The sequence below is a fragment of the Salmo trutta genome, chromosome 29 (assembly GCF_901001165.1).
Source record: "Salmo trutta chromosome 29, fSalTru1.1, whole genome shotgun sequence".
Lineage (NCBI taxonomy): Eukaryota > Metazoa > Chordata > Actinopteri > Salmoniformes > Salmonidae > Salmo > Salmo trutta.
In genome coordinates this window covers 30,687,210-30,704,877 of record NC_042985.1, presented here as the reverse complement: position 1 = coordinate 30,704,877, position 17,668 = coordinate 30,687,210, and the positions used below count along the sequence as shown (strand labels likewise).

The 17,668-nt window shown below is 41.2% G+C and overlaps 2 protein-coding genes across 5 annotated transcripts; both read right to left on the bottom strand.

Moving 5' to 3' along the window:
• Positions 1 to 871: 871 nt before the first annotated feature.
• On the bottom strand, positions 872 to 10,604 carry LOC115167360 (IST1 homolog). Of its 4 annotated transcripts, none has more exons than XM_029721723.1 (11): positions 10,507 to 10,581; positions 9,937 to 9,955; positions 9,750 to 9,846; positions 8,001 to 8,181; positions 6,037 to 6,124; positions 5,556 to 5,639; positions 4,161 to 4,271; positions 3,122 to 3,283; positions 2,662 to 2,787; positions 2,066 to 2,111; positions 872 to 1,933 (listed from the first exon to the last, which is right to left on the bottom strand). In XM_029721723.1, exons 2-11 carry the CDS (start codon positions 9,937 to 9,939, stop codon positions 1,761 to 1,763), a joined length of 1,071 nt encoding a protein of 356 aa, XP_029577583.1. In that variant the 5' UTR covers positions 9,940 to 9,955; positions 10,507 to 10,581; the 3' UTR covers positions 872 to 1,760. The 4 variants fall into 4 exon arrangements, with proteins under 4 accessions (XP_029577583.1, XP_029577586.1, XP_029577584.1 ...); XM_029721726.1 differs by having other exon boundaries at positions 2,066 to 2,072; XM_029721724.1 differs by having other exon boundaries at positions 9,937 to 9,950; positions 10,507 to 10,571.
• Positions 10,605 to 11,318: 714 nt separating this feature from the next.
• Positions 11,319 to 17,650, bottom strand: mphosph10 (M-phase phosphoprotein 10 (U3 small nucleolar ribonucleoprotein)). Its single transcript, XM_029721718.1, has 11 exons — positions 17,539 to 17,650; positions 15,330 to 16,002; positions 15,058 to 15,197; positions 14,760 to 14,940; positions 14,482 to 14,623; positions 14,274 to 14,341; positions 13,527 to 13,664; positions 13,297 to 13,407; positions 12,240 to 12,347; positions 11,828 to 12,052; positions 11,319 to 11,598 (listed from the first exon to the last, which is right to left on the bottom strand). Exons 1-11 carry the CDS (start codon positions 17,622 to 17,624, stop codon positions 11,449 to 11,451), a joined length of 2,022 nt encoding a protein of 673 aa, XP_029577578.1. The 5' UTR covers positions 17,625 to 17,650; the 3' UTR covers positions 11,319 to 11,448.
• Between the last annotated feature and the right edge of the window lie 18 nt (positions 17,651 to 17,668).

Below are 17,668 nucleotides of genomic sequence, written 5' to 3'. Positions count from 1 at the left end.
TAAATTAAGAAAAAGGCATGTTATAAGTGGTGTAAAGTACTTAGGTAAAAATACTTTACAGCACTACTTAAGTTGTTTTCTGGAGTATATGTACTTTACTATTTAGATTTTTGACAACTTTTACTTCACTACATTCCCCCCCAAAAAAGGCCGTACTTTTTACACCATACATTTTCCCTGACACCCAAAAGTACTTGTTACATTTTGAATGCTTAACAGGACAGGAAATTGGTCCAATTCAAACTTATCAAGAGAACATCCCTGGTCATCTCCACCGCCTCTGATCTGGTGGGCTTACTAAACACAAATGCTTAGTTTGTATATTATGTGCGAGTGTGCCCCTGGCTATCTGTAAATTTTAAAACCACAAAAATGTAGTTTTCTGTTTTGCTTAATATAAGGAATTTTTTATTATTTATACTTTCGATACTTAAGTATATTTAAAACCAAATACTTTGACTTTTAATCAAGTAGTATTTTACTGGATGACTTTCAGTTGAGTCATTTTCTATTAAGGCATCTTTACTTTCATTCAAGTATGAAAATTGGGTAGTTTTTCCACCACCGCATGTTACGTGTACATAGTCTGAATATACTTATAGAATGGGAAGGCCTCTGATGACGGTAAATGCAGTGTGGCGCACATACATAGATAACATACTGAATCACACTACAAACCTCTATTACACAAAGAGGAAGAAGAACCCATTACATTTTGAGGGACGTATCTACATCAAACTTACATGGTCAAGTGGTTTTTCATATAGAGTATAATTTCTGTCACCAGTCAAATCATGCATTCCATTCGCCAATACACTGCATGGGTTATTTTACACAAACATGGAAAGTGCATGTATAGGGTTCAACTAAATCATCTTTAAAACATTAAGTGGATTTTATTAGAACAAATTTACAAAATACAAATATTTTCCAACTCTTGCCTTCAACCTCCTACCAACATCTTTTTGCTGTACAAGTAAAACAATCAATCCTGTAAATAACATTGTGTATTACATATTTCAATACCCCACTTTATCAATCAAGTCTAATTGAATCCCTCCACCCCATGTAAGGTAACAGATATGTCATAGAACTGGTTTCAGACGTCACCAAAGGTCCAGAGCCAGAGAGTAATGAGGGTAAAACCTGACATAGACAGGGTGCTACTGCCTTGAAAATGTCCTAGGCCTGGATATTTCGACACAATGGGTGTGCCAGAAAACAGGATTTTCCTAGTATGCGATTCAGTGACAGGTAAAAACCAGTTTCATGAAACCCACAACGACAAACCATTGACATTCTGGATTACTCAATCCAGTCTCTGGACGAGAGACACTATTAGTTAAGACTATTTGATTATCAACCAAATATTGTCTCACACTGGGTCAAGGGGATACGTGACAACCATAACAACGAGAAAGATTGAGGTTACATAGAGTACTAGTAACTATCAGGAAGGCCATTTTATATCCAAAGTGCTCATATAAAGATGACATCTATACAGTCCAGTTTTGATTGGACGTAGTTGATAATAAAGTGTACTGCAAAATGTACTGTCAAATAGCATTCTAAAGGGCCTTCACCTTCAGTGTGCCAGACGACACGAGTGTTTGAATGAGGTACAGATAATGTTAACATCAGTCAAACTACACAGTGAGGAGAGTTTCACTGCAGTGTGCCAATCCAAATATTTCAACATTTCCTGATCCTGTAACTGCGGTGACTGACAACACAGAGGAGCATGATGGGATACTGGAAGATTAGGTCTTCTTCTTCAGATCCTCAAAGCGCCGTGACAGGTCATCAAAGTCGATGTCATCAGAGCTCGCAGTGTTTCGTCCAACTCCAAAGGAGGAAGTGGGAAGCGTGTCGGGAACTGAGGGCAGCTCAGGGAGGGCATTGTTATCGTAGATCTGGGATGAAGGCCCGGGGCCTGTGGAAAGAACATATGTTTAGATTGACATTACAAATACACCCCAATGCAACCGTTATGCAAAAAGAAAGCAATACTATTGCTGAAGAGATTGACGTGTAGGAAAGGAAATATTCATTGAAAACAACTTACCAGAGACCTGGGATCGATCAGAAGGTTTAATAGACAGCTCATCAATCTGAAAAATACACACACGTTATGATCTCTACCCTGCCTGCGTGTTGAAATGTTAAAGTTGTATAGATACATGAGAAGACAGAGAAAAACAATGTTTTTGTATGTTAGTATGTGATTGGGGGAGGAATAATCATTGAAGTAGTGCATTGCTGAGAAAGTCAACAACGCTGGGATAAGAATGAGCAAAAAGCAAGAGCTAATAATATAATTACGCTCAAATTGCATTCACTTCACTATGAAGAACATTGCTTCCCTACCACATCCAGTAACATACTAGTTTGACATCAAGCAGATCTGTTTCAGCATATTATAAATCACTCAGAGCGTTCAAAAGACAGTCGTATGCAGTTCAGCACAAGGTTAGTGATTAGCAGTTAATACCAGCTATGGCCGTTTCCACATTCTATCACGTCCCTGTAGCATAGCACTGTGCTGCAGAGACAAGCGATGGCACAAGCATACTATAATGAACTCCTCTTCCCTGGAAGGTGAACTGGCCGGCTGTCCATCTGTCTGGAGAAGCAGAAGGGGCAGGGGGCTCTGACACTTACAGACTCGTAGGTGGGGGGGCAGGTCGGCAGCTCAGGGGGGTGCCCTCCTCTCATTGGAGGCTGGAAGTTGTTAAAGGCATCATATGTGCCAACAGAGGGGCCGTTGAACCCAATGAGGCCGGGCATCTAAAGAAAAAAACAAATATGTATAAAAACATCACATTCATATCAACATCTCTATATTTCTTAAAGCTGGAATCCTTAATGGTGAAACAGCCATGTCTGTTGGCGATATTACAACAACGAAGTTACTGCAAACAACTAACACCGTTTTCTTCTTCTCTGACATTGCACATGCGATAGAAAAGCACATACGTACTGCACCTTTTCCCCCATGCTGCATGAACAATAGCGGTCAGTGGCGCTGTTTCCCCCTACTGCGGACTCCATCTGTAAGCAACTATCTCGCCAAACAGAAGTGGTGTCATTCAAGCCACTATTGGGAAAAAAATTGTCTTACTGCTCCTTTGGGTGTTGGGTAGCTGAACGCTGAAGGGGGGCCCATGGGCATAGGCATGGCTCCAGCGGTGAAGCCACCGCCACCACCGCCACCTCCTCCTGGCTTCTTGAAGTCAGAGTCCACGTCTATGAGGTCAGCCTCCTCGCCTGTACACACCTCCGGCTGCGGGGGAGGGGGGGTAAAAATAAAATGTTATTCATCACATGCATCGTAAACAACAGGTGTAGATTAAAAGGTACTGCATGATCAATCCAACGTCTGCATTGGCCATGCAGCATTTATGGTGATACGGCCTCTACAGAAGTCAGTGCATTCATACTTTCTCACGCGCAGCAGAGCAGTTGTCAAGGAAGTGAGTTTGCGTTTATACAGGACCTCCCTCCCTCACATACCGTCAACCAATAACGTCAATGCGGAGCTAAACAGAGCCCTCAGCATTGTTACAAAATTCGAGAGGTGCCCGGCGAAACGGTACGGAGCTTGACTTGGCCTCTGCATGCTTCCGGAGGCTCCGCAATGAGCGTCACACCCTCCATACGAAGCCTCTGACCATATTTTCAGATGAAGCATAAGTTGGCTTTAACAGTGAAATGCTTACTTACGGGCCTTTCCCAACAATGCAGAGAAAGAAAACAGAGAAATAATAGAAAAAGAATAACACGTAATCGAAGTAATAATACATACACAATGAGTACTAATAACATGGCTATATACACGGGTTACCAGTACTGGGTCAATGTAATTGAGGTAGATATGTACATATAACTAGGAATAAAGTTACTAGGCAACAGGACAGGTAATGAGTGCAGTGTATGTGATGAGTCAAAAGAGTGCAAAAAGGGTCAATGCAGATAGTCCGGGTAGGTATTTAGTTAACTATTTAGCAGTCTTATGGCTTGGGGGTAGAAGCTGTTCAGGGTCCTGTTGGTTCCAGACTTGGTAGTATATAAATAGTAGAGTCAGTCAGGGGGTGGGCACAGGGAGACAGGCACACAGGTGAATGGCGGGAGGCAGACAGGTTTCATCATCAGATACTCACTCTGACCATGGCGTCTGACTCGTAGGGCACGTTGTAATTCTTGGCAATCTCAATGAGGTAGCGCTCCACCAGGATCTTTGGAGGAGCCTCTACACTCAGTTTGTGCATGAGCTATGGGGTAAAGTAGACAGAGAAATGTTTTAGGCACACAGAAAACAAACATGTATACAGTACCAATCAAAAGTTTGGATACACCTACTAATTCAAGGGTTTCTTTATTTTTACTTTTTTCTACATTGTAGAATAGTGAAGACATCAAAACTATGAAATAACACATATGGATTCATGTAACCCCCCCAAAAAAGTGTTAAACAAATCAAAATATATATCATATTTGAGATTCTTCAAAGTAGCCACCCTTTGCCTTGATGACAGATTTGCACTCTTGGCATTCTCTCAACCAGCTTCTTGAAGAATGCTTTTCCAACAGTGTTCAAGAAGTTCCCACATATGCTGAGCACTTGTTGGCTGCTTTTCCTTCACTCTGCGGTCCAACTCATCCCAAACCATCTCAATTGGGTTGAGGTCGGGTGATTGTGGAGGCCAAGTCATCTGATTCAGCACTCCATCACTCTCCTTCTTGGTCAAATAGCCCTTACACAGGTGTGTTGGGTCATTGTCCTGTCAAAAAAACAAAAATAGTTCCACTAAGCGCAAACCAGATGGGATGGTGTATTGCTGCAGAATGCTGTGGTAGCTATGGTGGTTAAGTGTGCCTTGAATACTAAATAAAGCACTGACAGTGTCACCAGCAAAGCATCCCCACATCTCTTCCTCCATGCTTCACGGTGGAAACCACACGAGGAGATCATTAGTTCATCTACTATGCGTCTCACAAAGACATTGATGGTTTTTGCAAATGCACTTGAAGTTCTTGAAATTTTCCATATTTACCTGTCTTAAAGTAACGGACTGTCATTTCTCTTTGCTTATTTGAGCTGTTCTTGCCATAATATGGACTTAGTCTTTTACCAAATAGGGCTATCTTCTGTACACCACCCCTACCTAGTCATAACACAACCAATTGGCTCAAACATATTAAGAAGGAATTAAACCCCACAAATTAACTTTTAACAAGGCACACCTGTTAATTGAAATGCATTCCAGGTGACTACTTCATGAAGCTGGTTGAGAGAATGCAAAGAGTGTGCAAAGCAGTCATCAAGGCAAAGGGTGGCTACTTTGAAGAATCTCAAATATAAAATATATTTGGATTTGTTTAACACTATTGGTTACTACATGATTCCATATGTGTTATTTCATAGTTTTGATGTCTTCACTCTTATTCTACAATGTAGAAAATAGTAAAAATAAAGAAAAACCCTTGAATGAGTAGGTGTGTCCAAACTTTTGACTGGTACTGTATCTTGAAGCAGACCATGTAAAAATGCATACCCTATCATTGACTGTCCCGATTTGGTTTGTCCTACAGAGCTTGCCATACTCTTTGCTGTATTTGGCACACAGCTGATCAGACACCTGTATGGAGAAAGCACAGTATCAAGGATCACAATACAGCAAAAAGTGTACAAACTGCATTATTTATATATTTTTTACTGAGAACTAGTTTCAAGTTTTATTAGTCCTATGTAGAGGATATGTATGATATACATGGTCCAAAACAAAATGTTTACTTGCAGGTTTCTTCGACAATGCAACAAAAAATTATAAAAGATAAAAATATGAACATAAAGTAAATGGCAGTTGAATAGAATAAATACATTGTAGCATAAGTATAATACAGGAAGGCACCATTTATAGTCCAATAGTAACATGTGTATTGGGGAATGGGCAGGATGAAAGTGTTTAAATTAGGCAGTATAATAAGACTAGTCCAAGCGACTAGACATGTTAACGCACATTGCATACTACTCACAATTTTGAGCTCGTTGACCTCAGACTGCAGACGTGGGGCTGCCCAGATGAGAGTGGACACAGCCTCCTGCAGGCCAGGGTCGAGCTCTCTTTCAAGGAACAGACAAATTGGTGTTAAGGGCTTGACAGATTTTTTACTTGTCTTAAAGCTCAAATGACAAATGCTCTGTAACATCATGGGCCAAAAGAGTGACTTAACATGGGGTTGTATGATGCAAGGAACCACTTTACAAAACACAATTATCATTACCATACAGAGAATCAGAAAAATGTAAGCCACCCTCTGCCTATTGACTTCTTTGCATATTCAGACTGTCTCAAAACAGAACACAGCCCCTTAAAAAAAAATACAAAATGTTATGTCACCAGATAGGTGCAGTGAAATGTGTAGTTTTACTGGGTGAGCCATAGTAGTACGGCGCCCCCTGTAGCAAATTAGTGTTAAGGAACTTGCTCAAAGGCACATTGACAGATTTTTCCCCTTGTCGGCTCGGGTATTCCAACCAGCGACTTTTGTTACTGGCTCAATGCTCTAAACTCTAGGCTACCTAGAGCCCTTTAAGACTCTCCTGGAGGATGGTTGGCAATCCTTAAATAACATAAATCATTTTTAAACTTTACAATTACAACCAAATACTATTTAATGAATAAGGGATCAAATGGCTTAAGTAGGCTACTTCAAAGCAAGGTAACTCTCTAAGACATGTTTATCTATAACCATGTAAGGCTGAAATATGAAGGTTTTCGTGGAGATCTATTGATAGGGTAGGAGTAATTTCAAAATTAGGCTACTCTTAGGGCCGGGGCAATACTCGTTAGTATCGTGGCAAGGAAACAAAACACAAAGCGGATTTAACTTCTTTAGGAAAACAGCCCTATTTTTAATCCAGAGTCATATTTTTGTATTTTCCAAGCTGTAGCACACAATATTTTACATACAGCAGGTTTTTAACCAAATAGTTGGGACTGCTTCGGGTTTTCATGGAAGAAATATTGCGACACTGGTTTCATCCCGGCCCTAACTATTCTAAGAATATTTTTAACACGCCCAATGTTGAATAGAGTCAACTCCCAATTTTGAGTGTTTGAGATGCTTTTTTTTTTTTTTTTTACATTTATAACAGGAGTAGGTTAACGCACCCGTTCAACTGCGCGACAGTCATTTATTCAGGAGCACTGGACAACATTTTTGTAGGACATCGGACATGACATTAATACATGCTATTAGCTAAATACTTAACTACCAAGATAACCAGCCAAGCTACAAGATATGTTTTGAATTGGCTAACTAGTCCGTCTGTTAGTCTATTATTATTTTATAGGACATAGTCTAGCTGCTACAATCTCTCTCCTCAGGTCCAATCACACTGGCATAAACGCAGGGGATGTACATGTGACTTTCACGATTTTCATGGCCGTATGATCTGTTTGCTAATCAAAAATGTACCGTCAGTGGGCAAATAACTCACTAACTAGCAAGGAATATCAACAAATATGCTCTGAGCTTTGATCATCTCGTGACCGCAAAACTGTGCGCAACACATTGCATGCTGAAGACCCTGGTCCAATTCTGATCGGAGCAATTTTAGGATTTCATTTTTTTGCTTGTCCATCCAGACAACTTACATTAAATCTATATTCTTATTGTCCAACTATTTGTTTTATCTGTCCCGGACAAGCGTTAATGTCAAGCCCTGAAGGATAAACTCAAAAACACCCATAATAGGGCAAGGAGTTTTTCCTTGACCAGGAGAAATTTTGGCTTTTCTTTCAATTGTCTTTACTCGATTCCTTGCATCCTCTCTCGTCTCCGTCTCAAAATGCATTGGAAGAGAGGTCCCAAGGATCCTCCCTCTCTAACCTCATCCAATGTGTTTTGAGGAGGCAACAAGGAAACATGATGCAAGGAAATAAACAACTGAGAAAGAGCCTCCTTGTTTGAGTCCTCTAGGCTGGCTCATTTACTTCATGGACTGGATGAGGCCAAAGCGAGCCAGCAGCAGGTCACAGTACAGTTCTAGGATCTCCATGGCCTCCACCAAGTAGTCCTCTCTGATGATGTGTTCCACACGGATCCGTGCTCTCTCATCCTTTCCTGTTGACAGGTAGTCTGCAATCTCCTTCCGCGCTTTCTGAGCTAGCTCAGCTACAAAGGGCAGAAGATCCATTCTGTAAGGATTTATTTTACAGACAACCCGAGACACAAAAATGTCAAATAACAGAGACTAGACTACAGCTTGCACACTGTTTGTGTGTGTATGTACAGTACCAGTCAAAAGTTTGGACACACCTACTCATTCAAGGGTTTCTTTATTTTTACTATTTTCTACATTGTAGAATAGTGAAGAGATGAAAACTATGAAATAACACATGGAATCATGTGGTAACCAAAACAAGAATCTAAATATATTTTAGATTCTTCAAAGTAGCCACCCTTTGCCTTGACAGATTTGCACACTGTTGGCATTCTCTCAACCAGCTACACCTGGAATGCTTTTCAAACAGTCTTGAAGGAGTTCTCACATACGCTGAGCACTTGTTGGCTGCTTTTCTTTCACTCTGCGGTCCAACTCATCCCAAACCATCTCAATTGGGTTGAGGTCGGATGATTGTGGAGGTCAGGTCATCTGGTGTGAACCACACATCGCTGCAGAATGCTGTGGTAGCTATGGTGGTTAAGTGTGCCTTGAATTCTAAATAAAGCACTGACAGTGTCACCAGCAAAGCACCCCCACACCTCCATGCTTCACGGTGGGAACCACACGAGGAGATCATCAGTTCATCTACTCTGCATCTCTCAAAGACACAGCGGTGGGAACCAAAAATCTCAAATTTGGACTCATCAGACCAAAGGACTGATTTCCACTGGTCTAATGTCCATTGATTGTGTTTCTTGGCCTAAGCAAGTCTCTTATTATTGGTGTCCTTTAGTAGTGGTTTCTTTGCAGCAATTTGACCATGAAGGCCTGATTCACACAGTCTCCGCTGAACAGTTGATGTTGAGATGTGTCCGTTACTTGAACTCTGTGAAGCATTTCTTTGAGCTGCAATTCCTGAGGCTGGTAACTCTCCAATGAACTTATCCTCAGCAGAATTAACTCTGGGTCTTCCTTTCCTGTGGCGGTCCTCATGAGAACCAGTTTCATCATAGCCCTTGATGGTTTTTGCGATTGCACTTGAATAAACTTTCAAAGTTCTTGAAATGTTCCAGATTGACTGACCTTCATGTCTTAAAGTAATGATGGTCTGTCGTTTCTCTTTGCTTATTTGAGATGTTCTTGTCATAATATGGACTTGGTCTTTAACCAAATAGGGCTATCTTCGGTATACCACCCCTACCTTGTCACAACACAACTGATTGGCTCAAATGCATTGAGGAAAGAAATTCCATTAATTAACTTTCAACAAGGCACACCTCTTAACTGAAATGCATTCCTGGTGGCTACCTCATGTAGCTGGTTGAGAGAATGCCAAGAGAGTGCAAAGCTGTCATCAAGGCAAAGGGTGGCTACTTTGAAGAATCTCAAATATAAAATATATTTAGATTTGTTTAACACTTTTTTTGGTTACTACATGAATCCACATGTGTTATTTCATAGTTTTGATGTATTCACTATTATTCTACAATGTAAAAAAATAGTAACAATAAAGAAAACCCCTGGAATGAGTAAGTGTGTCCAAACTTTTGACTGGTACTGTTGTTGCCTGGCTCACTTTTCTTTTTCTCCAAGAGCTTCAGGCGATTGATCACCAGTCGGAGATTGACCCGGAGTCTTTCTGCTTTGAATCCTCCCCCGAGCATGATGGCCAACTAAGGAAACAAAATAAGTTGGTATTGAAAAGAGGAGCCAATACATACTGGCAAGTCTGACAATTTCTTTGCCACACTGACATCACCCACCATATTGTTTTCACCTATCCTTTGTTCAGAGAACGTGAAGATGAAGGAGATGAGGGAATAAGGAGAGGTTTCGACACTAGTGAGTCATCACCATCATGTGAGCGGGTTGATGGCCACACCAGTAACTACAGGCAGGTAGAACTGGAGCGGACATATAAAACTGACAGACATTGAGCTATGTAGCTAACTTAACTAGCTAAAAAGCTAACAGTATATACCCCCGAAACCAATAACCGTCTAACTAGCTTACATCGCCTCTATCAGAAAATCAGAAAGTATAAACATTTTAATTAACAAAATCCATGTTGATGGATCACATATTAAAGGAAATAGTTAGCTAACTAGCTAGTTTGAACAACAAGGATGAAGAAATATAGTTAACTACTAACGTTAGTTGCTAGCTATACTACCAAGATAGCTAGCTAACGTCTGATAAACAAAGCAGTGCTGTTCGAATAAAACGTATCCCGCTAGCTACAGTAATGTTACCTTAAAAACGACCAACCAATAAAAGGCATATTATAATAATTTACATTTTATATCTAATGAACACAATTTTTTTGACATTACCTGTTAGCTAGGTTAACAGCAACTTGTCGAGTTGCTTGACTTCCGTGAATGCGAGTCTTCCTCCTTCAATAACACACACAAAAACAAGACCGAGTGACGTCACGGGAAATGTGCAAAACGTGGGCGTTTCACACCTGCTGTTTACACCACTAGAAGGCGATAGTGGATGAGAGCCATAAACTAGATTTCAAAGAAATTAGACCCAATGCCATAAATGTACAGTACGCCTGCTACATAGCCTGATATGCTTTGAGGAAGACGACCAATATAGCTGGTCAAACTGCACAGGGCAGCAAGGCTGAGTTTCAAAACTACACCCCACAGATCAAATGTTTTAGATCAGAAAAGCCCTTTTAAATACTCACATGAAAATGAAGCTGCAAGAAGTAGTGTGAACCTTGAACAATAATCATGAATTGAATCAACTATTTAGCTAAATAATTATACATGTTTTTGTCACATACACTGGTTAAGTGCAATAAAATGTGGTTTTACAGCATATGTCTACTCATTCCATGGAAGGCCAAGTATCTGCGGGTTTTCGCTCCTGGATTAGTAAAGAACTCCCCTCACCTGGTTGTCTAGGTCTTGATTGAAACGAAAAACACTAGGTCCTCCATGGAATGAGTTTGGCACCCGTTTTACAGGGTCAGCCATAGTCGTATCGCAACCCTGGAGCAAATTATGGTTAAGTGCCTTGCCCAAGGGCACATCAGCAGATGTTTTACCTGCTGCCCACAGATCGATTAGCTGAACAGATTAAAAGTGTGAATCTAATTGGTCACAAAAAGTCAGAATAAATCACAGCGTGACAAGTTTTGCTTTTTTTTATTGCAAATTACAAACTATCGACCACTGTTTAACAAATTGCAACTTCCTGTTTAAAAAAATCTGTACAAAGAAATATGAATTATCATAACACATACATCATCATAATAAATGCTACAACTTGAGTTTGCTGGCTGAGACTTCTTTGTGTTTCTTCTTCTTGGAGCCCGGGTCCTTGGCTCCTTTGATCCGGCTCTTCACTTGGTCTTGTAGTTGGGAGAAGAAGGCGGAGGAGGAGCGGAGAGCTTTATCCTTCCCCTCATCCTTGAACAGAGAACAAATTTTAAAATATATTTTTAAGAAACTATTTGCAACTGTGACAGACAGCTGAATTCTAGCTATTGTATTAAATACAAATGAAATTGTTTGGAGAACACAATGGCCTTATCAGTCTATATTGATCACACAGAAATATAATGGAGGGGCTTGCATTTGAAAGACAAGGTTAACTAAATATAAAAACGAGACATGCAGAGAGAAAGAAAACACTGACCTTTAATAATGTTGCTTTGCCTCCCTTTGTGAGTTTCTTGAGGTTTTCTGCCACCTCTGCCTTTGATTGTTTCTTATTCTCTCCAGTTCTGTCCTTCAGTTTCCGTCTCTTCTCCTTCTCCTGGATCTTGATGCTCTTCACCTTCTTCCTCTTGCGTCTCTCTCGTTTCTTGTCTGTGGAGGTCTTTTCAGAGTCACCCAGCACGTCGCCAGCCTTGTTCTTCTCCTAAGATCAGAAAGGAAATGGTGTTACCCTGTCCCCAGAAGAATCTATTAAAAGGCTACCATGGTAGACAACACAGAAGAACATTGGTTGACTTCGACTCTTGAATGCTTTTGTACGCGTCAGTGTACTCTACTAGAATATGATTTCCCATAACATGAAACATTATGGAAAGGGATGCATGACAAACCTTGACTTCCTCTGGAGCCAATAGAGTGGCATTACTAGCACTGACTGGCGCAACTTCCTCCATAGCAATAGAAGGCAAATTGGAGACAACTTTCACTTCAGGAACAGGCTGCAGGACACAAAGAAAAGGTCAAACATATCAATATTGTGTAAAAAGCGTTTCCATTTGTAGAAAATCTTTCATTATAAACTGGGTTGTTCAAACACTGAATGCTGATTGTCTGAAAGCCCTGGTATAGCACTGTATACCACAGGTATGAAAAAAAACATGGATTTTCCAGGCACTCCACGTTGCATCATGCTTAACAGCCCTTAGCCATGGTATATTGGCAATATACTACACCCCCCGTGCCTTATTGCTTAAATATACCATCTTTAAAAGACAACCATAAAGTATGGTTGTCATGCAAATGCTACAGTGTTTAATTTATTAGGATTGCCATTAGCTACTCCACATGCAGCAGCTACTCTTCCTGGGGTCCACATAAAACGTACAAATACATGACAAAGTCCAGAACAGTAATAGACAAGAACATAAGACATTACTTTTTTTTTTAAAGTTACATATCGTTAAGACACAGAGACAACAAACATACTACTTACACACTATTCATATATACGGTACAGTGCAATTAGATCTTTAGAAAGAGGAGCGGTGCTGTGATACAAGATGTTGTTTTAAAGCTAAACTTGCTTTCTGCCTGTGTAACCTCTGGTGGTAGAGCGTTCCACAATGACATAGCATAACTGAGTGACACAATAAATCTGTTTTTGGTTTGGGTACCATGAAGAAACCCATAGTGGAGTGTCATGCATGTCTGTTTGAAGTGTAGGCAAATAGATTATAACAAGTGGTTAGGCATTTTCAACACACAACTGTTTCTTAAAAAGACTAAAAGAAAAGTAGTCCATTTCTCCTCAACCCTTAACTGAAAGACTATCATGTTGCTGATGTTAGTTCTGTGTGTGCAGTTAAGGGCAGGCGTGCTGCTTTGTTTTGAGCCAGCTGCAGCGTTGCAGTATCCAGGGCACATGGAAACACTGACAGGAAAACTCACCGGTTTGGGTGTGAAGTGGAAGTTAGAGAGAGCGTCAAGTTTAAGGAATATAGAATCCATGAGCTTTTGAATTTCTACATGGGCTGGGTTTTCTTCGTCCTCTGTCTTTTGCTGAAATACAAGGGAAATAGATGGAAATAATACAATTAATTCAACAAACAAAAAATGCATTAATTGCAATATAGAGAAAAGCCAAGTATGTTCACACTAAAATATAATATAATAACTACCTGATTCTGCTTGAGGTACTCCTGCTCATAAACCTCTGCAAGGCTCAGCTTGCTCTTCTCATGGTCCAGAGTCAGCCTCTTCTTGTACTCAAATACCTCTTCCTTAGGCTTCTCCTTGCGCACCACATCATCCCACACCTTGGAAAAAAATACAAGTCAGAAAATAAAATTGCCCTTGAAATGTCCCAATGTGGTTACATCGGAACTAAATACTGGATAGACCGATACTTGTTCTACCCATTTACTCACAATGAAACGATGATGACACATTCAGCTGGATCCAACTGAAAATAGTTGTTCAGTTTGTTGTCAAGATTGAGTTGTCTCTAGAGACGGATTAGCTGACAACGTCACGAAAACGATGCACGCGATTCAATGGTGCAGACGTTCGTGTGTTGTTGTGATTCTGAATGGCCAGATACAGTAGTTATCAACAATGACAAGAAGCTGCCATGTGGGGAATCATAGGTGTCTCTTTTCAGCTAGTTTCATCTTGTTCTTGATACTATGTCTTGTTTTGAGGTGTTTTGACTGATGTCTATGCTAAAATGGCTCAAATTCACTAGCTAGCTAACCAACAACTATAACGATGTACTTGAAAGACAATTCTCATTGTGAAAATGTATGTTTTCAATAAACATTAGAGACTAAATATAGTTTACATTTAAGCCAACCCAGTCTGTTTTGCCCCATAGTTGAGCATGCGTCGGTTTTGTTGCTAAACAACCGCCCCGTCTAGACACTGACCTGGTCTTTAATCCTCTGCTTGATGATGTCTTCCAGCTGCAAAGTGGTTTCCTCTGTTACAGCAGGGGCTGAGAGAAAACAGAGAAAATGTTACCTGACTGAACAAGCACCCTCTCCGACAAACAAACTTGCAGTAAGTAAAATACTAAACCCTCTCCAACGGGACTGACAGCTAAACTGAACAGACTGACAAGCATGTGGTACGTACCCATCCTGGAGGCCGAGTCAAATGCCACATCCACCTCAAGAAGGCTGTTCTCTGGGCGAGTCTGAGCAGACACCTCTCCTGTTAGTTGCCATGGCTTCTCTCCCATGGCAGCCTTTTCCAAATCCTGGATCTTTTCAGCCATCTGTGTAAGGTAAGAATTTACCATTTCATTAGTCTGCTACATAAAGTTATATATACGGCAGATGAAAAAAATAGTAAATGAAATGACACCCAACCAAATTTAGATATTCTAAAAGAGCCCTTGAGGAAAAGCTTGCCTTGTCTTGTCGTTTCTCAAAGGATGATTTGGATTCAGGTTTTGTTGCATTTTGAGACTTTCCTCCAAGGATGTCCGCCATGTCTTCTCCCTCACTGTCATCACTTTCTCCAGGTAGGTTAAAGGTCACCCGTTTCAAAGCCTCCTTGGCTTGTCTGCACTCTTCATCCTCAACGAAGTCCCTAAAACAGCAAAGGAACAAACACAACTCTTATCTTAAGTACAAAATAAATATCCCTTCCCTATAAATGCATTTCCAACCATGACATTCACATGAGATTCCTGCATCAGCCACTTACTCATTTTCATCATCATCATCTTGCAGTCCATCCATACTGTTGTCCTCATCCTCTGCATCTGACTGGCCAGCTGTTTGTGCAGGATCATCATCCACAGCATCAAAGAAGTCTTTGTACTTCAGATTCCTAGAACTTTTCAGCTACAGAAAGAATATAGTACATTAATAGGAATTCAGTGCGTTTGTCTACAATAATGACCAGAAACACCACCAAAACACATGTAGCTGAACAGTAGCTAGGTCTGGCAGAGAGAAAAACTATATGATACATACTGTGCTTGTATTTTTGGAAGGAACAGCTTCACAGAAGAGGCCTACGTCATCATCTTCATCTCCAGAGGGCAAGTCCTGGAAGTAGTCTACATCACCGTCCCCCTCCTTCCCTTCCCTTCTGTCCATATCGTCCAGAAAGGACTCCATCTCCGAGAGCTTGAAGAACCTGTCATCAACCTCTGATGGAGGACCCAGTGGTTTTGAATCTCTCCCCGCTGAGCATTTCTTCCGTTTAGCTTGTTTTTCTAATGCGTCCACATCAAAATCTACATCAGAGTCCTCGTCTGTGTTATCCCTTCTCAAGGCATCCATAGCAGTTTTAAGCATGGGTGGTTCTTCTCCTTGCCAATCTTCATCTTCTAAATCTCCATCTCTCATCTCCTCTTCACTATCTTGTTCATCCCTTTCATCTGGCTCCTCATCAGCATCCTCTTCATCAAACAGGATACTCAGAGCTGTATCCAAGGCAGCCTGACTCACTGCTGTCTCAAAGTGCTTCAGCACTGCAGTATTTTGGAGCTCCAGCTCCTGCCATATCTGTTCCTCGTCAAAGTTCTCAACCACCAGTTGGTCCAGAGGGCTTCCCTTTGAGCCTGCTGGCTCGTGGGTTTTGTGTAAATCATACAGGGTCTTAGTGAGAGAAGTGAAGTCTGTTGCCACTCCATCCTGAAGACTATACACAAAGAAAAAAATACAAAAAGCAATTTTTGTTAACAGTATTGTTCAAGTAGTAGTGGTTAGTAACGTTAACAGTCTTCTTCAACCAACCCTGGCCTTGAAAACCCACAGGGTGTGCAGGGTTTTGTTCTAGCCCAGTACCCACACCTGGCTCAACTAATCAAGGGTAGCTAAATTACTAGAATCAAGTTTATCGGTGCTTCTGGGCTATCTAAGAATATTTGATGACGTGTTCTAGCTAACCAAACAGGGAATGTTTGCAGATGGTTGTTTGCTCCAACACCATCATTAAGTTTGCAGACTACACAACAGTTGTAGGCCTGATCACCGACAACGACGAGACAGCCTATAGGAAGGAGGTCAGACACCTGGCCGGGTGGTGCCAGAATAACAACCTATCCCTCAACGTAACCAAGACTAAGGAGATGATTGTGGACTACAGGAAAAGGAGCACCGAGCACGCCCCCATTCTCATCGATGGGGCTGTAGTGGAGCACGTTGAGCGCTTCAAGTTCCTTGGTGTCCACATCAACAACAAACTAGAATGTTCCAAACACACCAAGACAGTCGTGAAGAGGGCACGACAAAGCCTCTTCCCCCTCAGGAAACTAAAAAGATTTGGCATGGGTCCTCAGATCCTCAAAAGGTTCTACAGCTGCAACATCGAGAGCATCCTGACCGGTTGCATCACTGCCTGGTACGGCAATTGCTCGGCCTCCGACCGCAAGGCACTTCAGAGGGTAGTGCGTACGGCCCAGTACATCACTGGGGCAAAGCTGCCTGCCATCCAGGACCTCTACACCAGGCAGTGTCAGAGGAAGGCCCTAAAAATTGTCAAAGACCCCAGCCATAGACTGTTCTCTCTACTACCGCATGGCAAGCAGTACTGGAGTGCCAAGTCTAGGACAAAAAGGCTCTCAACAGTTTTTAACCCCAAGCCATAAGACTCCTGAACAGGTAATCAAATGGTTACCCGGACTATTTGCATTGTGTGCCCCCCCCCCATCTTTTACGCTGCTGCTACTCTCTGTTTATCATATATGCATAGTCACTTTAACTATACATTCATGTACATACTACCTCAATTGGCCCGACCAACCAGTGCTCCCGCACATTGGCGAACCGGGCTATCTGCATTGTGTCCCACAACCCGCCAACACCTCTTTTTACGCTACTGCTACTATCTGTTCATCATATATGCATAGTCACTTTAACCATACCTACATGTACATACTACCTCAATAAGCCTGACTAACCGGTGTCAGTATATAGCCTTGCAAATGTCTTTTTACTGTTGTTTTATTTCTTTACTTACACACACACACACCTTTTTTTCCGCACTATTGGTTAGAGCCTGTAAGTAAGCATTTCACTGTAAGGTCTACACCTGCTGTATTCGGCGCACGTGACAAATACACTTTGATTAGCTAGATGCTAGCTAGCCTTAGCATTGTGTAACGATGGCAGCAAGTGAATTGATTGATTTTAAGTTAAACATATATAGATATTATTATAGAAATGTTGCACTTACATAAGAAAATGTTCTGGGTGTGCAGTTTTTATGTTGAGTAGTTTTAAACAGCCCTCCAACGTGTTACCTATGTCCCCGGTAGCCATCGTTTTTTCTCACATGGGAACATGTGTGTAACAAGAAAATATTC